The sequence below is a fragment of the Squalius cephalus genome (genome assembly GCF_949319135.1).
Source record: "Squalius cephalus genome assembly, chromosome: 10".
Taxonomy (NCBI): Eukaryota; Metazoa; Chordata; class Actinopteri; order Cypriniformes; family Leuciscidae; genus Squalius; species Squalius cephalus.
Genome location: NC_137131.1, coordinates 1,210,001 through 1,227,586, shown reverse-complemented (window position 1 = coordinate 1,227,586; position 17,586 = coordinate 1,210,001). Strand labels below are relative to the sequence as shown.

Sequence of the window (17,586 nt, the reverse complement as noted above, 5' to 3'; positions counted from 1 at the left end):
ACATGTAACATATGTAACAAGGACACTATAAAATAAAGTGTTACCCAATAATTAATTACAAAAGTTTTTATATAAATTAATTGCAGAAATAAATTGTGATCAGTGTTTTTGTTTCAGGCATTTAATCAATTGCAATAAAGTTTTAAAAATTCATCCAATGCAATAATAAATTGTGAACAATATTCTTACAGTTTTTAGTACATTTTTGTCTTACAACAAAATAATTGCAATATTTTTTAATTAACTGCAATAAAGTTTTGTGTTTAGTCAGTTTATGTCTTACAACAAATTAATTGCAATAATTAATTACAATAAAGTTTTTTTTATATATAAATTAATTGCAGTAACAAATTGCGAACAAATAGTTTTTTTGTTTTAGTCACAGCCTTTGTCTTTTGACATGCGAAATCTGTCACGTCATAAACGTTGTATTGAACAGCAAGCAAATTATAAAAGACAAAAAAAGCAAATTGCGACACAAAACCAGCAGATAATATGATGTGTGTGTATATCTGCGTGTGTACCTCGTTGGAGTGTGTTCTGTTCTGGTGCTTGGCTCGGTCGGACGCGTTGGAGAAGGCCTTGTTGCAGCCCTCGTGCTCACACACATACGGCTTCTCTCCGGTGTGTGAGCGCAGATGAGTCTTCAGGTTCTCCAGACGCGAGTACGCTTTATTACAGCCTTCAAACTGATGCACACCAACATAAACAGTTACACTCAGTGGGACTGCACAATATATCCAAATATAGAAATATTGCAAATGTATTTATCGTGATATGCATATCGCAATGGCTTGCAATAACTGCGGTCATGAAGAAAAGATAAAGAGAAAATCACTCTCTGCTCTCGGCTGAAGAACTTCTGTAGCTTTAATAAGAATCAGGATATATTTAAATCATACAGTGAAAACTAAGCAGAGTTTATTTTTACTAGGGCTGTCAAACGATTAATCGCATCCAAAATAAAAGTTTGTGTTTACATAATATATGTGTGTGTATGGAGTATAATTATTTTCTATATATAAATACACACACATGCATATATATTTAATAAAAATGTGTTATTTATATATAAAATATTTATATATAATATAAATTATAATATAAATATATATACACAGTATATACATGCAAATATTTCTTAAATATATACATGCATGTGTGTGTATTTATATATAGAAAATAATTATACACCGTACACACACATATATTATGTAAAAACAAACTTTTATTTTGGATGCGATTAATCGCGATTAATCGTTTGACAGCCCTAATTTTTACATTTGATTATTGAGTTTCTGTTGTTTAATAACTCTAATGTAGGATAACCTGACCCCTGAACCCACTGATGTTAGAATAACTCTTCTGATATATGACATTTTTATTGAGATGTCTTTGTCACGACAACTTGATATAAACCAATACATCATAACCTGTCATAAATGTGTCATAAGCATGACATAGCAGATGAATTAGTAGTTAAGAAACTACTTAGCTTTATGGGTTAATATTACATTAATCTGTCATGTGTTTGGTTTTGACATTGGCTGTCATGAGGCCATTCTAACTGTGTCATGAATATATTTCTGACCACTTTTTTCCCAGTATTTATTCCAGTTATAAAATATTTTGACAGCATTAACACTTAATGACATTTTAATGACAAATTAAATTTGTATCACTGTAGTTGAGGTCAAGAAAAATATTCATGACACTGTTATAAAATTATTTGACAGAGTATTATTACACTTAATGTCATTCTAATGACAAATTCAAGTTGTACCACTGGAAAAAACAGTGGTCAGAAATATAATGTAATGTTAACCCATAAAGCTAAGAAGTTTCTTAAGTTTGATGATTAATCTGCTATGTCATGCTTGACATATTTATGACATATTTATGTCAAGTTGTCATAACAAAGACATCTCAAACAGTGTCATATTTGGATAAAAAATGTCATAATCGAGTGAATGACACTTAATGACAGTTACATAAACATGCATAAAAACTCCTTCATATACAGTGAGGAAAATAAGTATTTGAACACCCTGCTATTTTGCAAGTTCTCCCACTTAGAAATCATGGAGGGGTCTGAAATTGTCATCGTAGGTGCATGTCCACTGTGAGAGACATAATCTAAAAAAAAAAATCCAGAAATCACAATATATGATTTTTTAACTATTTATTTGTATGATTCAGCTGCAAATAAGTATTTAAACACCTGTCTATCAGCTAGAATTCTGACCCTCAAAGACCTGTTAGTCTGCCTTTAAAATGTCCACCTCCACTCCATTTATTATCCTAAATTAGATGCACCTGTTTGAGGTCGTTAGCTGCATAAAGACACCTGTCCACCCCATACAATCAGTAAGAATCCAACTACTAACATGGCCAAGACCAAAGAGCTGTCCAAAGACACTAGAGACAAAATTGTACACCTCCACAAGGCTGGAAAGGGCTACGGGGAAATTGCCAAGCAGCTTGGTGAAAAAAGGTCCACTGTTGGAGCAATCATTAGAAAATGGAAGAAGCTAAACATGACTGTCAATCTCCCTCGGACTGGGGCTCCATGCAAGATCTCACCTTGTGGGGTCTCAATGATCCTAAGAAAGGTGAGAAATCAGCCCAGAACTACACGGGAGGAGCTGGTCAATGACCTGAAAAGAGCTGGGACCACCGTTTCCAAGGTTACTGTTGGTAATACACTAAGACGTCATGGTTTGAAATCATGCATGGCACGGGAGGTTCCCCTGCTTAAACCAGCACATGTCAAGGCCCGTCTTAAGTTTGCCAGTGACCATTTGGATGATCCAGAGGAGTCATGGGAGAAAGTCATGTGGTCAGATGAGACCAAAATAGAACTTTTTGGTCATAATTCCACTAAACGTGTTTGGAGGAAGAAGAATGATGAGTACCATCCCAAGAACACCATCCCTACTGTGAAGCATGGGGGCGGTAGCATCATGCTTTGGGGGTGTTTTTCTGCACATGGGACAGGGCGACTGCACTGTATTAAGGAGAGGATGACCGGGGCCATGTATTGCGAGATTTTGGGGAACAACCTCCTTCCCTCAGTTAGAGCATTGAAGATGGGTCGAGGCTGGGTCTTCCAACATGACAATGACCCGAAGCGCACAGCCAGGATAACCAAGGAGTGGCTCTGTAAGAAGCATATCAAGGTTCTGGCGTGGCCTAGCCAGTCTCCAGACCTAAACCCAATAGAGAATCTTTGGAGGGAGCTCAAACTCTGTGTTTCTCAGCGACAGCCCAGAAACCTGACTGATCTAGAGAAGATCTGTGTGGAGGAGTGGGCCAAAATCCCTCCTCAGTGTGTGCAAACCTGGTGAAAAACTACAGGAAACGTTTGACCTCTGTAATTGCAAACAAAGGCTACTGTACCAAATATTAACATTGATTTTCTCAGGTGTTCAAATACTTATTTGCAGCTGTATCATACAAATAAATAGTTAAAAAATCATACATTGTGATTTCTGGATTTTTTTTTTTAGATTATGTCTCTCACAGTGGACATGCACCTACGATGACAATTTCAGACCCCTCCATGATTTCTAAGTGGGAGAACTTGCAAAATAGCAGAGTGTTCAAATACTTATTTTCCTCACTGTATATCTGTCATGTCATGATAATGAAGGTGTCATGTCAGTCTTATGCACAGCCCTTCAAGTAAAGTGTTACCCATTTTTCGTGCAGTTTCGAGAGAGTTGAACAGAAGTCATGTGACACAGCTTGAACAGAAGTCATGTGACACAGCTTGAACAGAAGTCATGTGACCGCTGTAACTCACAGTGCACTTGTGTGGCTTCTCGCCGGTGTGTCTGCGCATGTGGACCACCAGCATATACTGGGCTTTGAAGGGTCTCTGCTCTCGAGAACAGTCCTTCCAGTGACACACGAACTCCTTCTTCTCCCCGTGGATGTGCTCGTTGTTGATGTGCTGCGCAAGAGACGGGAAAATCAGGACACAAGACACGGGATGCTTGATGTGGGAAACACCTGCGGCCAGTCTGATCTATAGACTATCACAGTATCTATGCATATTTTGAGTTAGCGTTTATTTGTAGTTTTCAGTTTAAATTTTAGTTTTATTTGTGTGTGATTTTATCTATTCTTTACAATAAAATCTCATTAGTTAATGGATTGACTAAAATGAGAAATTCATTTGTTACAGTATTTCATATTTTTTGTTAGCATTAATTCATTAAAACACAACTGTTCATTGTTAGTTCAGGGCTGCGTTTCCCAAGAGCATCGTAAACCTAAGAAGTTCGTAAAAACGATTGTACGACTGATCTTAATATCACGGTCTGTTTCCCAAAAGCATCATGACTTCAGTAGCACTTGAAAATCATGGTAGATCTACGAGTGCTCTGGAGAAATCGTAAATCCCCGAGTGCATCGTAAGAAGAGTTACGAGGATTACACTTATAACTTTATTCAAGTGCAATATGATTATAATATGTGACCCTGGACCACAAAACCAGTCACATGGGTCTTTTTTTTTTTTATTGAGATGTATACATCAAGCTGAATAAATAATCTTTCCATTGATGTGTGGTTTGTTAGGATAGGACAATATTTGGTCGAGATACAACTATTGTAAATCTGGAATCTGAGGGTGCAAAAAAATCGAAGCATTGAGAAAATCTCCTTTAAAGTTGTTCATTTCTGTTGGCGATTGTGCTGCATTCACTCACAAGAATAAATGTTTTATATATTTACGGTTGGAAGTTTACTAAATATCTTCATGGAACATGATCTTTACTTAATATCCTCATGATTTTTGGTATAAAAGAAAAATGGATAATTTTGACCCATACAATGTATTGTTGGATATTGCCACAGATAAACCCGTGCGACTCGAGACTGGTGACGTGATCCAGAGTCACAGATGCCATCTGAAGCCCTTGTGCCAAGCATTGACAAGGCCTTTTCTTCTCGTCCTCTGCTGTGAGAAAAACTCTGCTTGTTTTATTAAATGTGTAAAGTCCTGCCACTTCTTCCTGCCCTCCTGCCCTGGGGCCGTATTCACAAAGCATTTTATCTTACCACTAGGAGTACTCCTAAATCGCACTAAAAGATTTTAGCTAGGAGTTTTCTCTTCAAAGTTATTCACAACGCCTTTCAGACCTACTCTTAGTAAAGAAAAATGACAACTCCTAAACTAAGAGTGAGTCTTCGTTGCTATGGATGACGTCATTACTCATGCACGAGCTTGACTGAAGTGACCACCTTGATTGGCTGATGATTGTAACGCGGGAATGATTCCAAACTCCTCCCCTACGATGATGAGTGACAGGTGACAGGTCTGAGAATGCGTGCGCTACACAAGCAGTGCGAAGGACGGAAGATGATGAATAACTGAATAAATAGCCTAAATGAATAAAGAGTAAGGCAAAACAAATAGCCTAGTAGCCTAATGAAACATATGGATTGATGCAATATCTTTGCAACATTATTGAATTAATCTGTCACTATATGCCTCTGCCTACGTTTGCAAAGAGAAGAACATTTTAATTTGATTCACAATGAAACGTTACAATTAGTTTACATGCAATGAGTAGCCTAGTTTTGGTTGTTGTTGGTGGCGTTATTGCATCCCTAGTTATGCCTACAATGCAGAATTGTTCCTCGCGATTGGAAGCTCCTGTAGCCGCCGCATACGCATTTCAAAACATCGCGGCGTGAAATGCCACAAAAAGCGGTTTGTGAAGGTCTTAGTGAGTTAGGAGTCCTCTCGACTTCTTTTAAGCTGTCCCAGGCTTAGGTGCTACTTTTAGGGCTAAAATGCTTCGTGAATTACTCTTAGTCAAAAAAATTAGGAGTCCTAAAGTTACGAGTGACACGCCCATTATTTTTAGGAGTTGCTCCTAAATTCGCCAGTTAGGAGCTACTTTTAGCCTTAAAATTCTTTGTGAATACGGCCCCAGATCTTATAATGCCCTCAGTTTTCAGCAATATCCTCCCAGATGCTTTGTATTAGTTTATTTGTATGACTGCCCTTAAACCTGCTGATTCTAGTGTGTTTGTATAGCTCCACCTCCTCTAAAATGACATTAATCTCCTCTTTTTGAAAAATCGAGGTTCAAAATGGTTCAGTGTCTCCACCCGTAGGTTTGTGCTTTATAGATTATTGGCTTCATAGAAAATGCACAACAATCAGGCTAAACATTTCAAAACACAAGCGTGTGCTTCAATTACGAGCCAAATCACTACAAGGAGACATCTGACACGCACTTAAACACAGTTTTTGTGAAACGCACGTGAAATGAAGATGAACGTTCGTAAAGTCGATCCATCGTTATCTGGAAACGCAGCCCAGGTCCATTAAACAATATTAACAGATTATGAACCATGAAATATGAATAACTTTTGATTTTAATAATTTATTATGATGATACCATTGACTAGGATTAATAAATGCTTTAGAAGTATTTTCACTCTTAGTTCATGTTAACTAATGTAGTTAACTAACAAACAAAACCTTATTGTAAAGCGTTAATATTTTTAATATTTCTTTATTTTATTATATATTTTTTTTAGTTTTAGTAATTTTAGAACTTCAACTTGAAATTAAAGTTTTTTTTATTTAATGTTTATATTTTGCTTCTTTTTTTTCAATTACAAAAACAATTTTGGTCACACTTTATTTTAAGGTGTCTTTGTTACAATGTAATTATACATTTAATTATACATTAGTCATATTAATTAACTACATGCACTTACTATAGGGTTACGATTAGGGTCTGGTTTGTTTTAGGGTTAGTTGCATGTAATTATGCATAATTTATAGTAATTATTAATATTACTATAGTAACTGCATGTAACATATGTAACAATGATACAGTAAAATAAAGTGTTTTAATAGTTTTAGTTAACAATAACAACACTGAGTGGAGCAATAAAAACGAGATTTCAGATTTCAGAAAATGATCAGTGAATAACGGTTTGATTTTCTTTCTGTTTATCACACAAATCTATCATACTGACTTGCCATATAGCATACAAGTCTGTTATGGACTGCTGTTATGCTGCTTTCATGGCTTTTCTTCCTTTTTGGAGACAAAATGTGAAGCAAAATGTGAAACAAAGTAGCAGTATATTGGTGTGGACTGACGAGTGAATAACTCTCTTAAATCCTCCTTACATGCACGAGTTGTTCCTGAGTGTCGAACTCTTTGCTGCAGTTTTCCCAGTGGCAGTTCGTCTCGTAAACGGCCTCGGGTTCAGGCTTCTCCTCTTTATCCAGATCATCTCTTCCTTCTAATAAACCCAGGAGAGGATCCTGCGAAACGGGGTCGGAATAACATAAACAACCAAGAGTGTCCACCTCATTCCTACACCTATTTATACAACTTAGTGATGACGATTTGCGTGAATTATGGGTGTAACTTCCGTAACGCTGGAAACAATCAGTGAAAGGCTCGCTCTATGAACACAACAATACGTTGTTTTAAAAACTGTGTACAATGAGATGATATTATTCTACTCGCACTTCAACCATCGAACATTAAAAGGACATTTAAAAGTGTAAAAGCATCAACAAGGTTCTTTCAACAGACCAAATAACCCCAAAATCACGAGGGTTAAATATCACTGTAATAATATATATCTGGATTATGTAACAGACGTTCAAACAGATTTACTTCAGCATTGCATGATACGATTTCAATGTGATTTCCGTAATTTTGACAGATAATAAATTGTATTTACCCGTGAAAACAAACGTGGAAAGAGAAAAACGAGAGATTCTTTGTACATTCCAGTGAATTATTAATGGGATATATCGTAAATTAAATTGTCAGAACAGACCACAGATGTGCAGTATATGTTGTCCTTTTTCATATTATTACAGCAGAATGCAAAGGGAAAAAATCATATATAATAATCATGAGGAAAGGAATTCAGCGACTGAAAATATCTCTTGCCGTAGATATTCTTGTTATGACGTCACGTTAAAATAACAAGTATAACGTTATTCTCATGATGTCTGAAAGTAAAACATGAATGGAAATTGACAGCTCAATTCAGTCAAACTGACGATCTTTATTTATAGGGCAACTTTATGATCTGATATGATTATTTCAGTCTTTTTGAATGGAGGTTCCCCAAAACGGAAGTGCCGCCCATAATTCAGACCGCAGTAAGATCGTCAGGAATAAAGTGGATTGCATCCATGATTCTGGAGGATGTGAAGAGTTTGACTGTGATGTAAACACAGTATTAGTCAAAGATGGGACATTACCTGTGTTCCCGTCGATGAAGGACTCGCCACGTCTCCCTCAGAATGCTCCTCCAGGCTCTTGATGTTAATGCTGTCCATCACACTTCCCAGGATCGGTTCTGTCTTCATCTGAACACACACACACACACACACACACACACACACACACACACACACCCACACACACACACACACACACACACAGAGCAGGGTTATTATTAGCATCAACTAACACTGAAACTACTGAAACATTTACCTTAACAATCTGCATTGCATAAAGCGCTATAGAAATAAATGTGATGTGCAACTGACATAAAGCTTAAATAAAATAAAATATAATTATTAGATGTGGGGATGCACCGATATGAAGATTTTGCCCGATACCGATAACCGATTATTCTTTATATGTGACCCTGGATCACAAAACCAGTCTTATGTTGCACGGGTATATTTGTGGCAATAGGCAACAAAACATTGTATGGGTCAAAATTATAGATTTTTCTTTTATGCCAAAAATCATTAGGATATTAAATAAAGATCATATTCCATGAAGATATTTTGTAAATTTCCCACCTTAAATATATAAAACATTTATTTTTGTGAATGGATGCAGCACTATCACCAATAGAAATGTACAACTTTAAAGGCGATTTTCTCAATGTTTCGATTTTTCTGTACCCTCAGATTCCAGATTTTCAAATAGTTGTATCTCGGCCAAATATTGTCATATCCTAACAAACCATACATCAATGGAAAGATTATGTATTCAGCTTTCAGATGATGTATAAATCTCAATTAAAAAAAAATTACACATAAGACTGGTTTTGTGGTCCAGGGTCACATATTTGAAAGCCGATAACCGATATATTGGCCAATAAATCTAAATCCAAATTTTTATATCATTTTTGAGAGCCTGATTACAAAAACATAAGTCTCACCATTATAAAAACACACAATTATAATGTTCTCATTATAATTTTATGTAGCCGATATGACAGACTTGCGCTGCACATGTTGCGCTTCACTGTATGTTCCTTTTTTAAGTGATTTTCAATCAAATTTCAAGCAATTCATAAACATCATGTTGAACAGTGCGCATCTGAAGTGTCTCAGCTGTAGGAAATAAAACATTATTTATCGGCTTTAATATATCAGCAGATAACGATAACATTAAAAATTAACATATGTCAGCTGATACCAATATGGCTGATATATTGAGCATCCCTATTTAGATGAAAAACTTAAAAGAAATTTTTTAAATAATGCTGAAATAAAATAAGCTGAAGTACTAAAAATGCTAAATAGAAATGTAAAAAATGGGAACATTTTACAATAAGAATCCATTTGTTAATAGTAGTTGATGTTTATTTATTTATTTATATTTAATAAAACTAATTTCAGTTCATTGCCAGAGCAAATTTTCTATTTTTTGTTTAGTTTAAGTTAAAACACTAAAATTAGTATCTGGAAATAAAATAAAAACTAAAACTGAAATAAGAATAATTTAAAAAAAAAAACGAATAAAAATGACAAATACACAACAAAATTAAAGTATAAAAGCAAAAGCTAATTCAAAATATTGGCACTTTACAATTATGTCTCATTAACTTTAGTGAATGCATTAACTAAAAATGAACAATATATTTATTACAGCATTTATTAATATTAGTTAATAAAAATGTTCATGTCAGTTCACAGTGCTTTAACTTATGTTAACACATGCAACCTTTGATTTTAATGTATTAGGAATTATTGAGATTAACATTAACTAAGATTAATAAGTACTTTATAAGTATTGTTCATTGTTAGTTCATATTAACTAATGTAGTTAACTAATGTTAACAAATGAAACCTAATAAGTGTTACTAATAAAACTTATTTCAGTTCATTGCCCAGGGCAACATTTCTGAGTTTTGTTTAGTTAAGTTGAAACACTAAAATTAGTAACAGAAAATCAAATAAATAAAAATTACAACTACAGTATGCCTGAAATAAGAATAAATTAAACCCAAATAGTAATATTTTAAAAAAGTAATAAAAATGACAAAAGCACATAAAATTACAACAACAACAAAAAAAACTAAAATATAAAAACTAATTCAAATATTAATAAAAATGGTAACACATTACAATACGGTTCCATTTGTTGGCATTAGTAAACTGCATTATTTAAAATAAAAATACTTTTAAATCTTAGTTGATTTGCTAATACATTATTTAAAGCATCTGTTAATATTATATTAATGGGCCTGAACTAACAATGAAGAGTTGTGTTTTTATTAACTAACATTAACAAAGATTAATAAATACTGTAGCAAATGCACATTGTTAGTTAATGCATTCAGTAAAGTTAACTAATGAGACCTCAGTGTAAAGTGTTACCGCAAATAAACTAAACCAGCGCCGACACACAGAGCAAACGCTGGACATCAGCAGGAGACGGGACTCACGTGTGTGTGTTTGAGTCGGGGGTTGTGTGTCGGCATGCGAGGCGAAGGCCCGTGACATGATGATGATGATGATGGAGAACCGTACATGTTCCCCTGAGCTCTGGAGTAGTTCATGTTCATGGAGCTGGAGAACCCCAGCGACGGGCTGGAATCACAGGGAACACAGGCGTGGTAATGGATCAGGTCGTGAATGTATGATATGTGATTTACTTTGCTTAAATGTTCTTGCATCGGAATAAACTTGCTTGTGACTTTGCTCTTACTGGTATAGCAACTAACCAAAATATTTGTGATCTTTTTTTCACATTGTTACACATTCTTGTTACACAAAAAACTGGGTTACAGTGTCCTTGTTACATGTTACATGTACTAACCATAGTAATAAGATTAAATTATGCATAATTACATGCAACTAACCCTCAACCAAATCCTAATCCTACCCTAACCCTATAGTAAGAACATGTTGTTAATTAATATTACTCAGTACTTAAATATATAATTACACTGTAACAATGACACCTTAAAATAAAGTGTAACCCACACTTTATCTTGAGTCTCTCCATCATTGTCTGACTCCAGTTTCAACATAAACATTGAGATTTCCAGTGCATGTGTGTGTGAGGTAAAAGGACACGAGCTGTTGTAGCTCCGCCCCCTGTGCCGGGAGCAGCAGCTCATTTGCATTTAAAGGAACAGACACAAAAACGGCACGTTTTTGCTCACCCTCAAAAGGTGACAACTTTAACATGCGATATAAAAATATCTGTGGGGAATTTTGAGCTAAATCTTCACACACACACTCTGGGGACATCAGAGACTTGTGAAAAGGGCATTATAGGACCCCTTTAAAAAGCGGGTCATTTTTGACCTGCAAGCCCATCTCATGTGAAGGGTTTTGATGAGGGGTGCTAATGTAACTCATGGTGTGTTCACCTCATGGTGCCCACAGACAGATGCCCGTACGAGCTGGCAGCGCTCGGCCCGCAGCGAGAGTTCACGAAGGCCACCAGAGAGTTTGGAGAGGTGCGTATGACTGTCTGCAGATCCACGCTCGCGTCCGACAGCGGAGAGATCGACAGCGCTCGCTTCTTACTCAACTTCAGCATCGAGCGAGGCGTCGAGAAACAAGACGCTGGCAGACACAGAGAGAGAGAGAGAGAGAGAGAACTCACATTTCATTTCTGGTCTTAGTAGCACTTTATAATACGTTTCAATACGGTAACATGTTCACAATGAACAATATTTATTGCATTGATTAATCTGCAAGTTACAATATAACCTTTTTCAATGTATTGTGAATGAACAATCATAATCATTTGTTAACAAACAAGTATTCAAATCTTCAATAAGCTCATTATTTCTGCCTTAAATTATAACATTGGTTAAATTAATAAATTTTTAGCTAACTGTGATTTTGTATTTGTACATTTCTGAAATACATAACTTACAGTTTCCTCTGATAACAGATCACTCTAAATTATAATGTGGACTCATGCATTTTCTGTAAAGCTGCTTGGAAATTATGTGTATTTTTGTATATGATGTCAATATTTATTGCATTTTTAATCTACAAGTTACAATATAACCTTTTTTAATGTATTGTGAATGAACAATAACTAACAATGAACAAACAATAGTAGATTTAGAAATTAACATTTATATCAAAAGCTAATGATGAATTAAATCATAAAAATGTACAGTTAAACATTTTAAAAATAAAAACAACCATAATTGAACACTTGAAATTTTTACCATTTCAGTTTGGATACATTAACTTTAATTACTGCAAGGTTTCCAAAGCTGGGGTTTGTGAGTTAAACTAACAATTCATTAAAATAAATACATTTAACATGTAAATAAAACGTTTTTTAACTCTTTCCCCGCCATGGACAGAATTTTCTGGCGTTCTGTGTTGTCACTGTTATACTGTAGGGGGCGCTATTACACATGTTCTGAAAGAGTACTGAATCTCCAATCAAAACACAGGAGAAGAAGAAGCAGAAACAAGCGAAAAAAGCTCATGCATGTTGTAGTCCTTGAAAAAAACAAGATTTTCTCTCTTTTTTATTTAAAAAAGCTTGAAGTTAGAATAAAAGTTTTTTGTTTTTGTTTTTTTTTTTAAAGCAAAGGCTCTGTTCTTTCTTTCAATATATTGCACAAGCCAGCGGGGAAAGAGTTAAGTGCAACCATGTGACCATTAACCCACGTTAGAGATCCGTGAACACGCGAATGCGTTGTTAAATTATTGAAATATGAACTATATTAATATTTAAGTCTTGGCTTGACTCACCGTCTCCTGAGCCCATGAGTTCAGATCCCGACGGGTGATGATGTGGGAGTGTGTGATGAGATGACATCATGCTCGGGTTACAGTAGGGGGCGCCACTGACTCCTAAAACAACAATACGGTTCATGCTTTTGACGATACACATAATGCATCTAATTTATTTAAAATAGCATTAATTAGCAAAGTTTTGAGATTCGATTTCCAATAATCTGATATATTATTACACTGCTCTTACAGGATTAGTTCCCTTTAGAAAATTTCTTGATAATTTACTTTCCCACACGTCATCTAAGATGTTCATGTCTTTCTTTCTTCAGTGGAACAGAAATGAAGGTTTTTGAGGAAAACATTCCAGGATGTTTCTCCATATAGTGTCTTCAATGGGGTCCAACGGGTCGAAGGTCCAGATGTGAGTTTCAGTGCAGCTTCAAAGTCTCGACACAATCCAGCCGAGGAATAAGAGTCTAATCTAGACAAACCAGTGGACATTTTATAACAAAATAAACATTTATATACTTTTATCCACGAATGCTCGTCTTGCACGTCCACAACTTCACACTTTACGTAATCGCATTGAAAGGTCAAGCGTTTTCCGGGTCAGAAATGTAGGGAAGGGCGAAAAACTCAATCTCATTTTATCCTCCGACTTCAAAATCGTCCGAGATCATTGTTTTAACTTTTCTTTTATTGTAAATGGCGTTTGACTTAGTCTTTGCACGTTGGCTTTGTAAACACTAGGTCTGTACTTACACCTACATCAGGCTTGACCTTTCAGCGTGATTACGTAATGTGTGTCTCATCACAGCTAGTGCAAGACCAGCATTTGTGGATAAAAGTATATAAATATTTATTTAGTTGTAAAATGTCCACTGGTTTGTCTAGATAAGACTCTTATTCCTCGGCTGGATCGTGTCGAGACTTTGAAGCTGCACTGAAACTCACATCTGGACCTTCGACCCGTTGGACTCCATTGAAGACACTATATGGAGGAACATCCTGGAATGTTTTCCTCAAAAACCTTCATTTCTTTTCCACTGAAGAATGAAAGACATGAACATCTTAGATGACGTGAGGGAGAGTAAATTATCAGGAAATGTTCATTCTGAAGTGAACTAATCCTTCAATGTAGTTTTACGAATGCCAGTCCAGCTCAGTTAACTGAATGAACAGTGATTCGTAAAGACAGTCTCACCCTCGGGTGGGGGCATCCCTCGGTGTCCCATCATGCCGTGCGGTGGGGGGGCGTGTGGCGGGCGCATGTACGGGTCCATACAGGCTCCAGGGGTCATGGAGGGGTTAAACATCTCTCTGCTATCCGGTGGTTGACCACTAGGGCGCGCCACACACACAGACGACACCTCGCTGTAGGGGGATCTCACTGACGGAGCCAGTCTACACACACACACACACACACACACACACACACACTTAAAAACACATTTTTTAAGATGTAAACAGATATACAGGTTGCACATCAAACACATATTGGTTATTTTTGTGTTTTTCTGAGCAATTTCATTCTTCTGAAATGACTCGAAGCCCTAAAATTATACTTTATTTATTTTTTGTCCAGAAAGCTTTTTATTTAATTTCCACTAAAATGGATCACAGATTTGTATGACATTACCACGGATTTCAGCTTCTCATCACATCTTCTGTCCAATCAAATGCTCTCTAGAATCTGAAGCTCCGCCCCCTCTGCTATAAACACCACCTGATCAAAGCGACCGTTGACACATCAGAGCATTATGTGTTGGAGTGTGTGTTCGGTTGCTCAAACGCTTGAGTTTTATTCTGTTTTCTATCTGTATGTTGGTTATGAATGAAATTAATGAATCCTCTACTAATGAATCGAGCGTATCATCGGCGCTCGGATTCGCTTCCATGGAGCTGTCAGTCTGTGAGGGAAACTAAACGCTATTGGCTATTTGAAAAGGGGGAGGAGCCATTCAATATGTCCCGCCTTATCTTCCTGTTTCAGAGGAAATTACGCCAACGCATCAAACAAAGCTGTGTGATCCAAGGCACTTCAGTGGAGCTTTAAGACCAAAGTAAACTTCGAATGTTCGCGTGGGTCCAATTTTTTCAGAGGGGTTTTATGACACTTTAAAGGGGTGTATAATGCCCTTTTCACAAGATGTAAAATAAGTCTCTGATGTCCCCAGAGTGTGTATGTGAAGATTTAGCTCAAAATACCCACAGATATTTTTATATAGTATGTTAAAATTGTCACTTTTTGAGGGTGAGCAAAAAACGCGCCGTTTTTGTGTCTGTCCCTTTAAATGCAAATGAGCTGCTGCTCCCGGCACAGGGGGCGGAGCTTGTGTGTGTGTGTGTATGTGTTAGCAGCTCCGATTACCTCACACAGACACACACTGAAAAACTTTTATCCTTTTGTTCAAACCGAAGTCAGACAAAGATGGAGAGACTCGAGAAGAAGTGGCAACATGTAGAAGCAACAGGACATTTCTGAACGGTTAGTTGATGAATTTATGCAGCTTATGTGGAGTTAACTATCTTCAAGTCATTGATTAGCATATTCTGTCATGATAATCTATAAATCGTGTTCAGGGGGCGGGGTTTATGTAAATTTTAGGGTTTGTGATGTCACTAAGCCGGGAGGAATGTGGTGTAGTCTCTACCAGCCGTTTGTTGTAGTCCTTAAAAAGTGATTTCTGTAAAATAAAATATCTCCTTTTGCTTTGAACTTTGAGCGTCGTAACTTTGCAGATGTTGTTTCTGCTCAAACAGCAACATTACACACTAACTAAAGTTAGAAAAGTCAAATCATAATCAACCACCCCTTTAAAGTGGAGAACATCTGGGTTTATTGCGATTCACTCGTTCGGCCACCGTGAGGCGCCACTTCCTTCTGCTTTTCTTCAAACTTAGACTAAGAACATGTCAGTGGGAATCCCCAACATTCCTCTATTCTCCTCTCCTATCCTCTCATATTGATCAGTTTTTTTCCCATCTTTCCGGTTTTCTTCCTCTCTTTCGCTCATGGTCTGCCTCTCTCTCTTCCCTGATGTGTGTGTTCAGTGACGGTGGTCTCACTAATTCCCTCTGAACATTGTGTGTATTCCGGAGCGGTTTAATCTCCTCACACTAATCCCGCATGTCTCTCTCTCTCTCTCTCTCGTCACACTGCTGTGGATCTGTTGTTCTCTCTTGTGCAAATTCCTTCTCTGTTCTCTCTCTGGAAAAAAATCATATTCTTAATGAGCGTCTTTGTCTTGTTTTCCAGTAATAACATCTAAACATTCCCAAACGAAGATGTGTCTGATAAGCAAAGTTGTTGTTGAGAAGTAAACTGAGAAGATTCATTAGATTATTTATTTTACTAAGTTATTTAATACTGTTTTTTAGAGTATCTATCTTGAAAATACGATTTTTTTCACTTGATTTAATTCTCTGAAATCCGTTCGGCTTCTCATGTGAATTTATGTTATTTAAGGGATGTTCAGATGTTTTTTTTTGGGGGGGGGGGGGGGGGGGTTAATTTAATTGATAAAACTTGTTAAAAACAAGCACACCTCACACTGAATTCAGTCCAGACTACAAAAGTCTAGCAAAAAAAGAAATAAAAATGTATAAACTGCATGGTGCAAAAAGTGCAAAGTGGAGCGCAACAATTTCTCTAGTTAAAACTTTTTAAAAGACATTTTTGTAAGACCTATTTTATTGAAATCTGCATGTTTTTTGTTTGGCATGACTGATGAATTCTCCTCGTCTCTCTCTCTGAGGAAACCTGAGTCTGGTTTGGTCAGTCATGCGGAGAGTTTCTGCTCTCTGACCAGTAATAAGCAGCTGTGAGAGAGAGTGTGTGTGTGTGTGTGTGTGCGTGTGTGTGTGTGTGTGTGTGTGTGTGTGTGAGAGAGAGAGAGAGAGAGAGAGAGAGTGGATCAACATGGGTGGCATTCAGGAGGAGGAGGAGGAGCTTCAGTGAGAGGAGGAGCCAGAGACCAATGACATCACGCTCATCATTAATATTCATGAGCAGAGAGAACACAGTTTAATAGCGTGTACAATAAACGATTAGACTGAGAAAACTACTGGCTATATATAATTATAACAATTTTTTTTTTGCAAGAAATTTTGCAAAATTTTGCCAAAAAATAAATAAATAAAAAAGCAAAAAAAAGTATTTCTTTGCAAGAATTATAGTTTTACATAAGTATGTAATGATGTTAAACTATACTTAAACTAAACTTATGTTAAACTATAATTCTTGCAATTGTGTGGCAGTTCCAAACACATTTTTAAATATATATACTGTATATTTTATATATATATAATTTTTTCTTCATTGGTAAGTCAAAACATCTTAAAGTTCACTAACAGAGAGAGTCACATAATATGATCTGTTAGTGCTTCCCAGTTGTTTTTTGTCAGTGTTCTTCTTTTTGCTCTGCTTGATGATCATAGAGTGACGGCTGATACAGACCAGCAGTTAAACACAATATTCTGTTTATAATGTGAACTAGAGAGAGATAGTGTGTGTGTGTGTGTGTGTGTGTGTGTGTGTGTGTGTTGTACCCTCTGCTGGGCTGGTTGGTGTTGAGTGTGAGTGTGTGTGTGTGTGTGTGTGTGTTGTACCCTCTGCT

General features: G+C 36.4%; 1 protein-coding gene across 1 annotated transcript in view; it reads right to left on the bottom strand.

The window, feature by feature from the left end:
• Positions 1 to 17,586, bottom strand: part of gli1 (GLI family zinc finger 1) — a 64,259-nt gene that overhangs the window by 9,928 nt on the left and 36,745 nt on the right. The window contains exons 3-10 of the mRNA XM_079883511.1: positions 14,172 to 14,371; positions 12,983 to 13,084; positions 11,626 to 11,824; positions 10,693 to 10,837; positions 8,264 to 8,371; positions 7,166 to 7,303; positions 3,806 to 3,955; positions 525 to 689 (exon numbers count right to left, since the gene is read on the bottom strand). Coding sequence (XP_079739637.1) covers positions 525 to 689; positions 3,806 to 3,955; positions 7,166 to 7,303; positions 8,264 to 8,371; positions 10,693 to 10,837; positions 11,626 to 11,824; positions 12,983 to 13,084; positions 14,172 to 14,371 — 1,207 coding nt within the window. The remainder of the gene's footprint in view (positions 1 to 524; positions 690 to 3,805; positions 3,956 to 7,165; positions 7,304 to 8,263; positions 8,372 to 10,692; positions 10,838 to 11,625; positions 11,825 to 12,982; positions 13,085 to 14,171; positions 14,372 to 17,586) is intronic.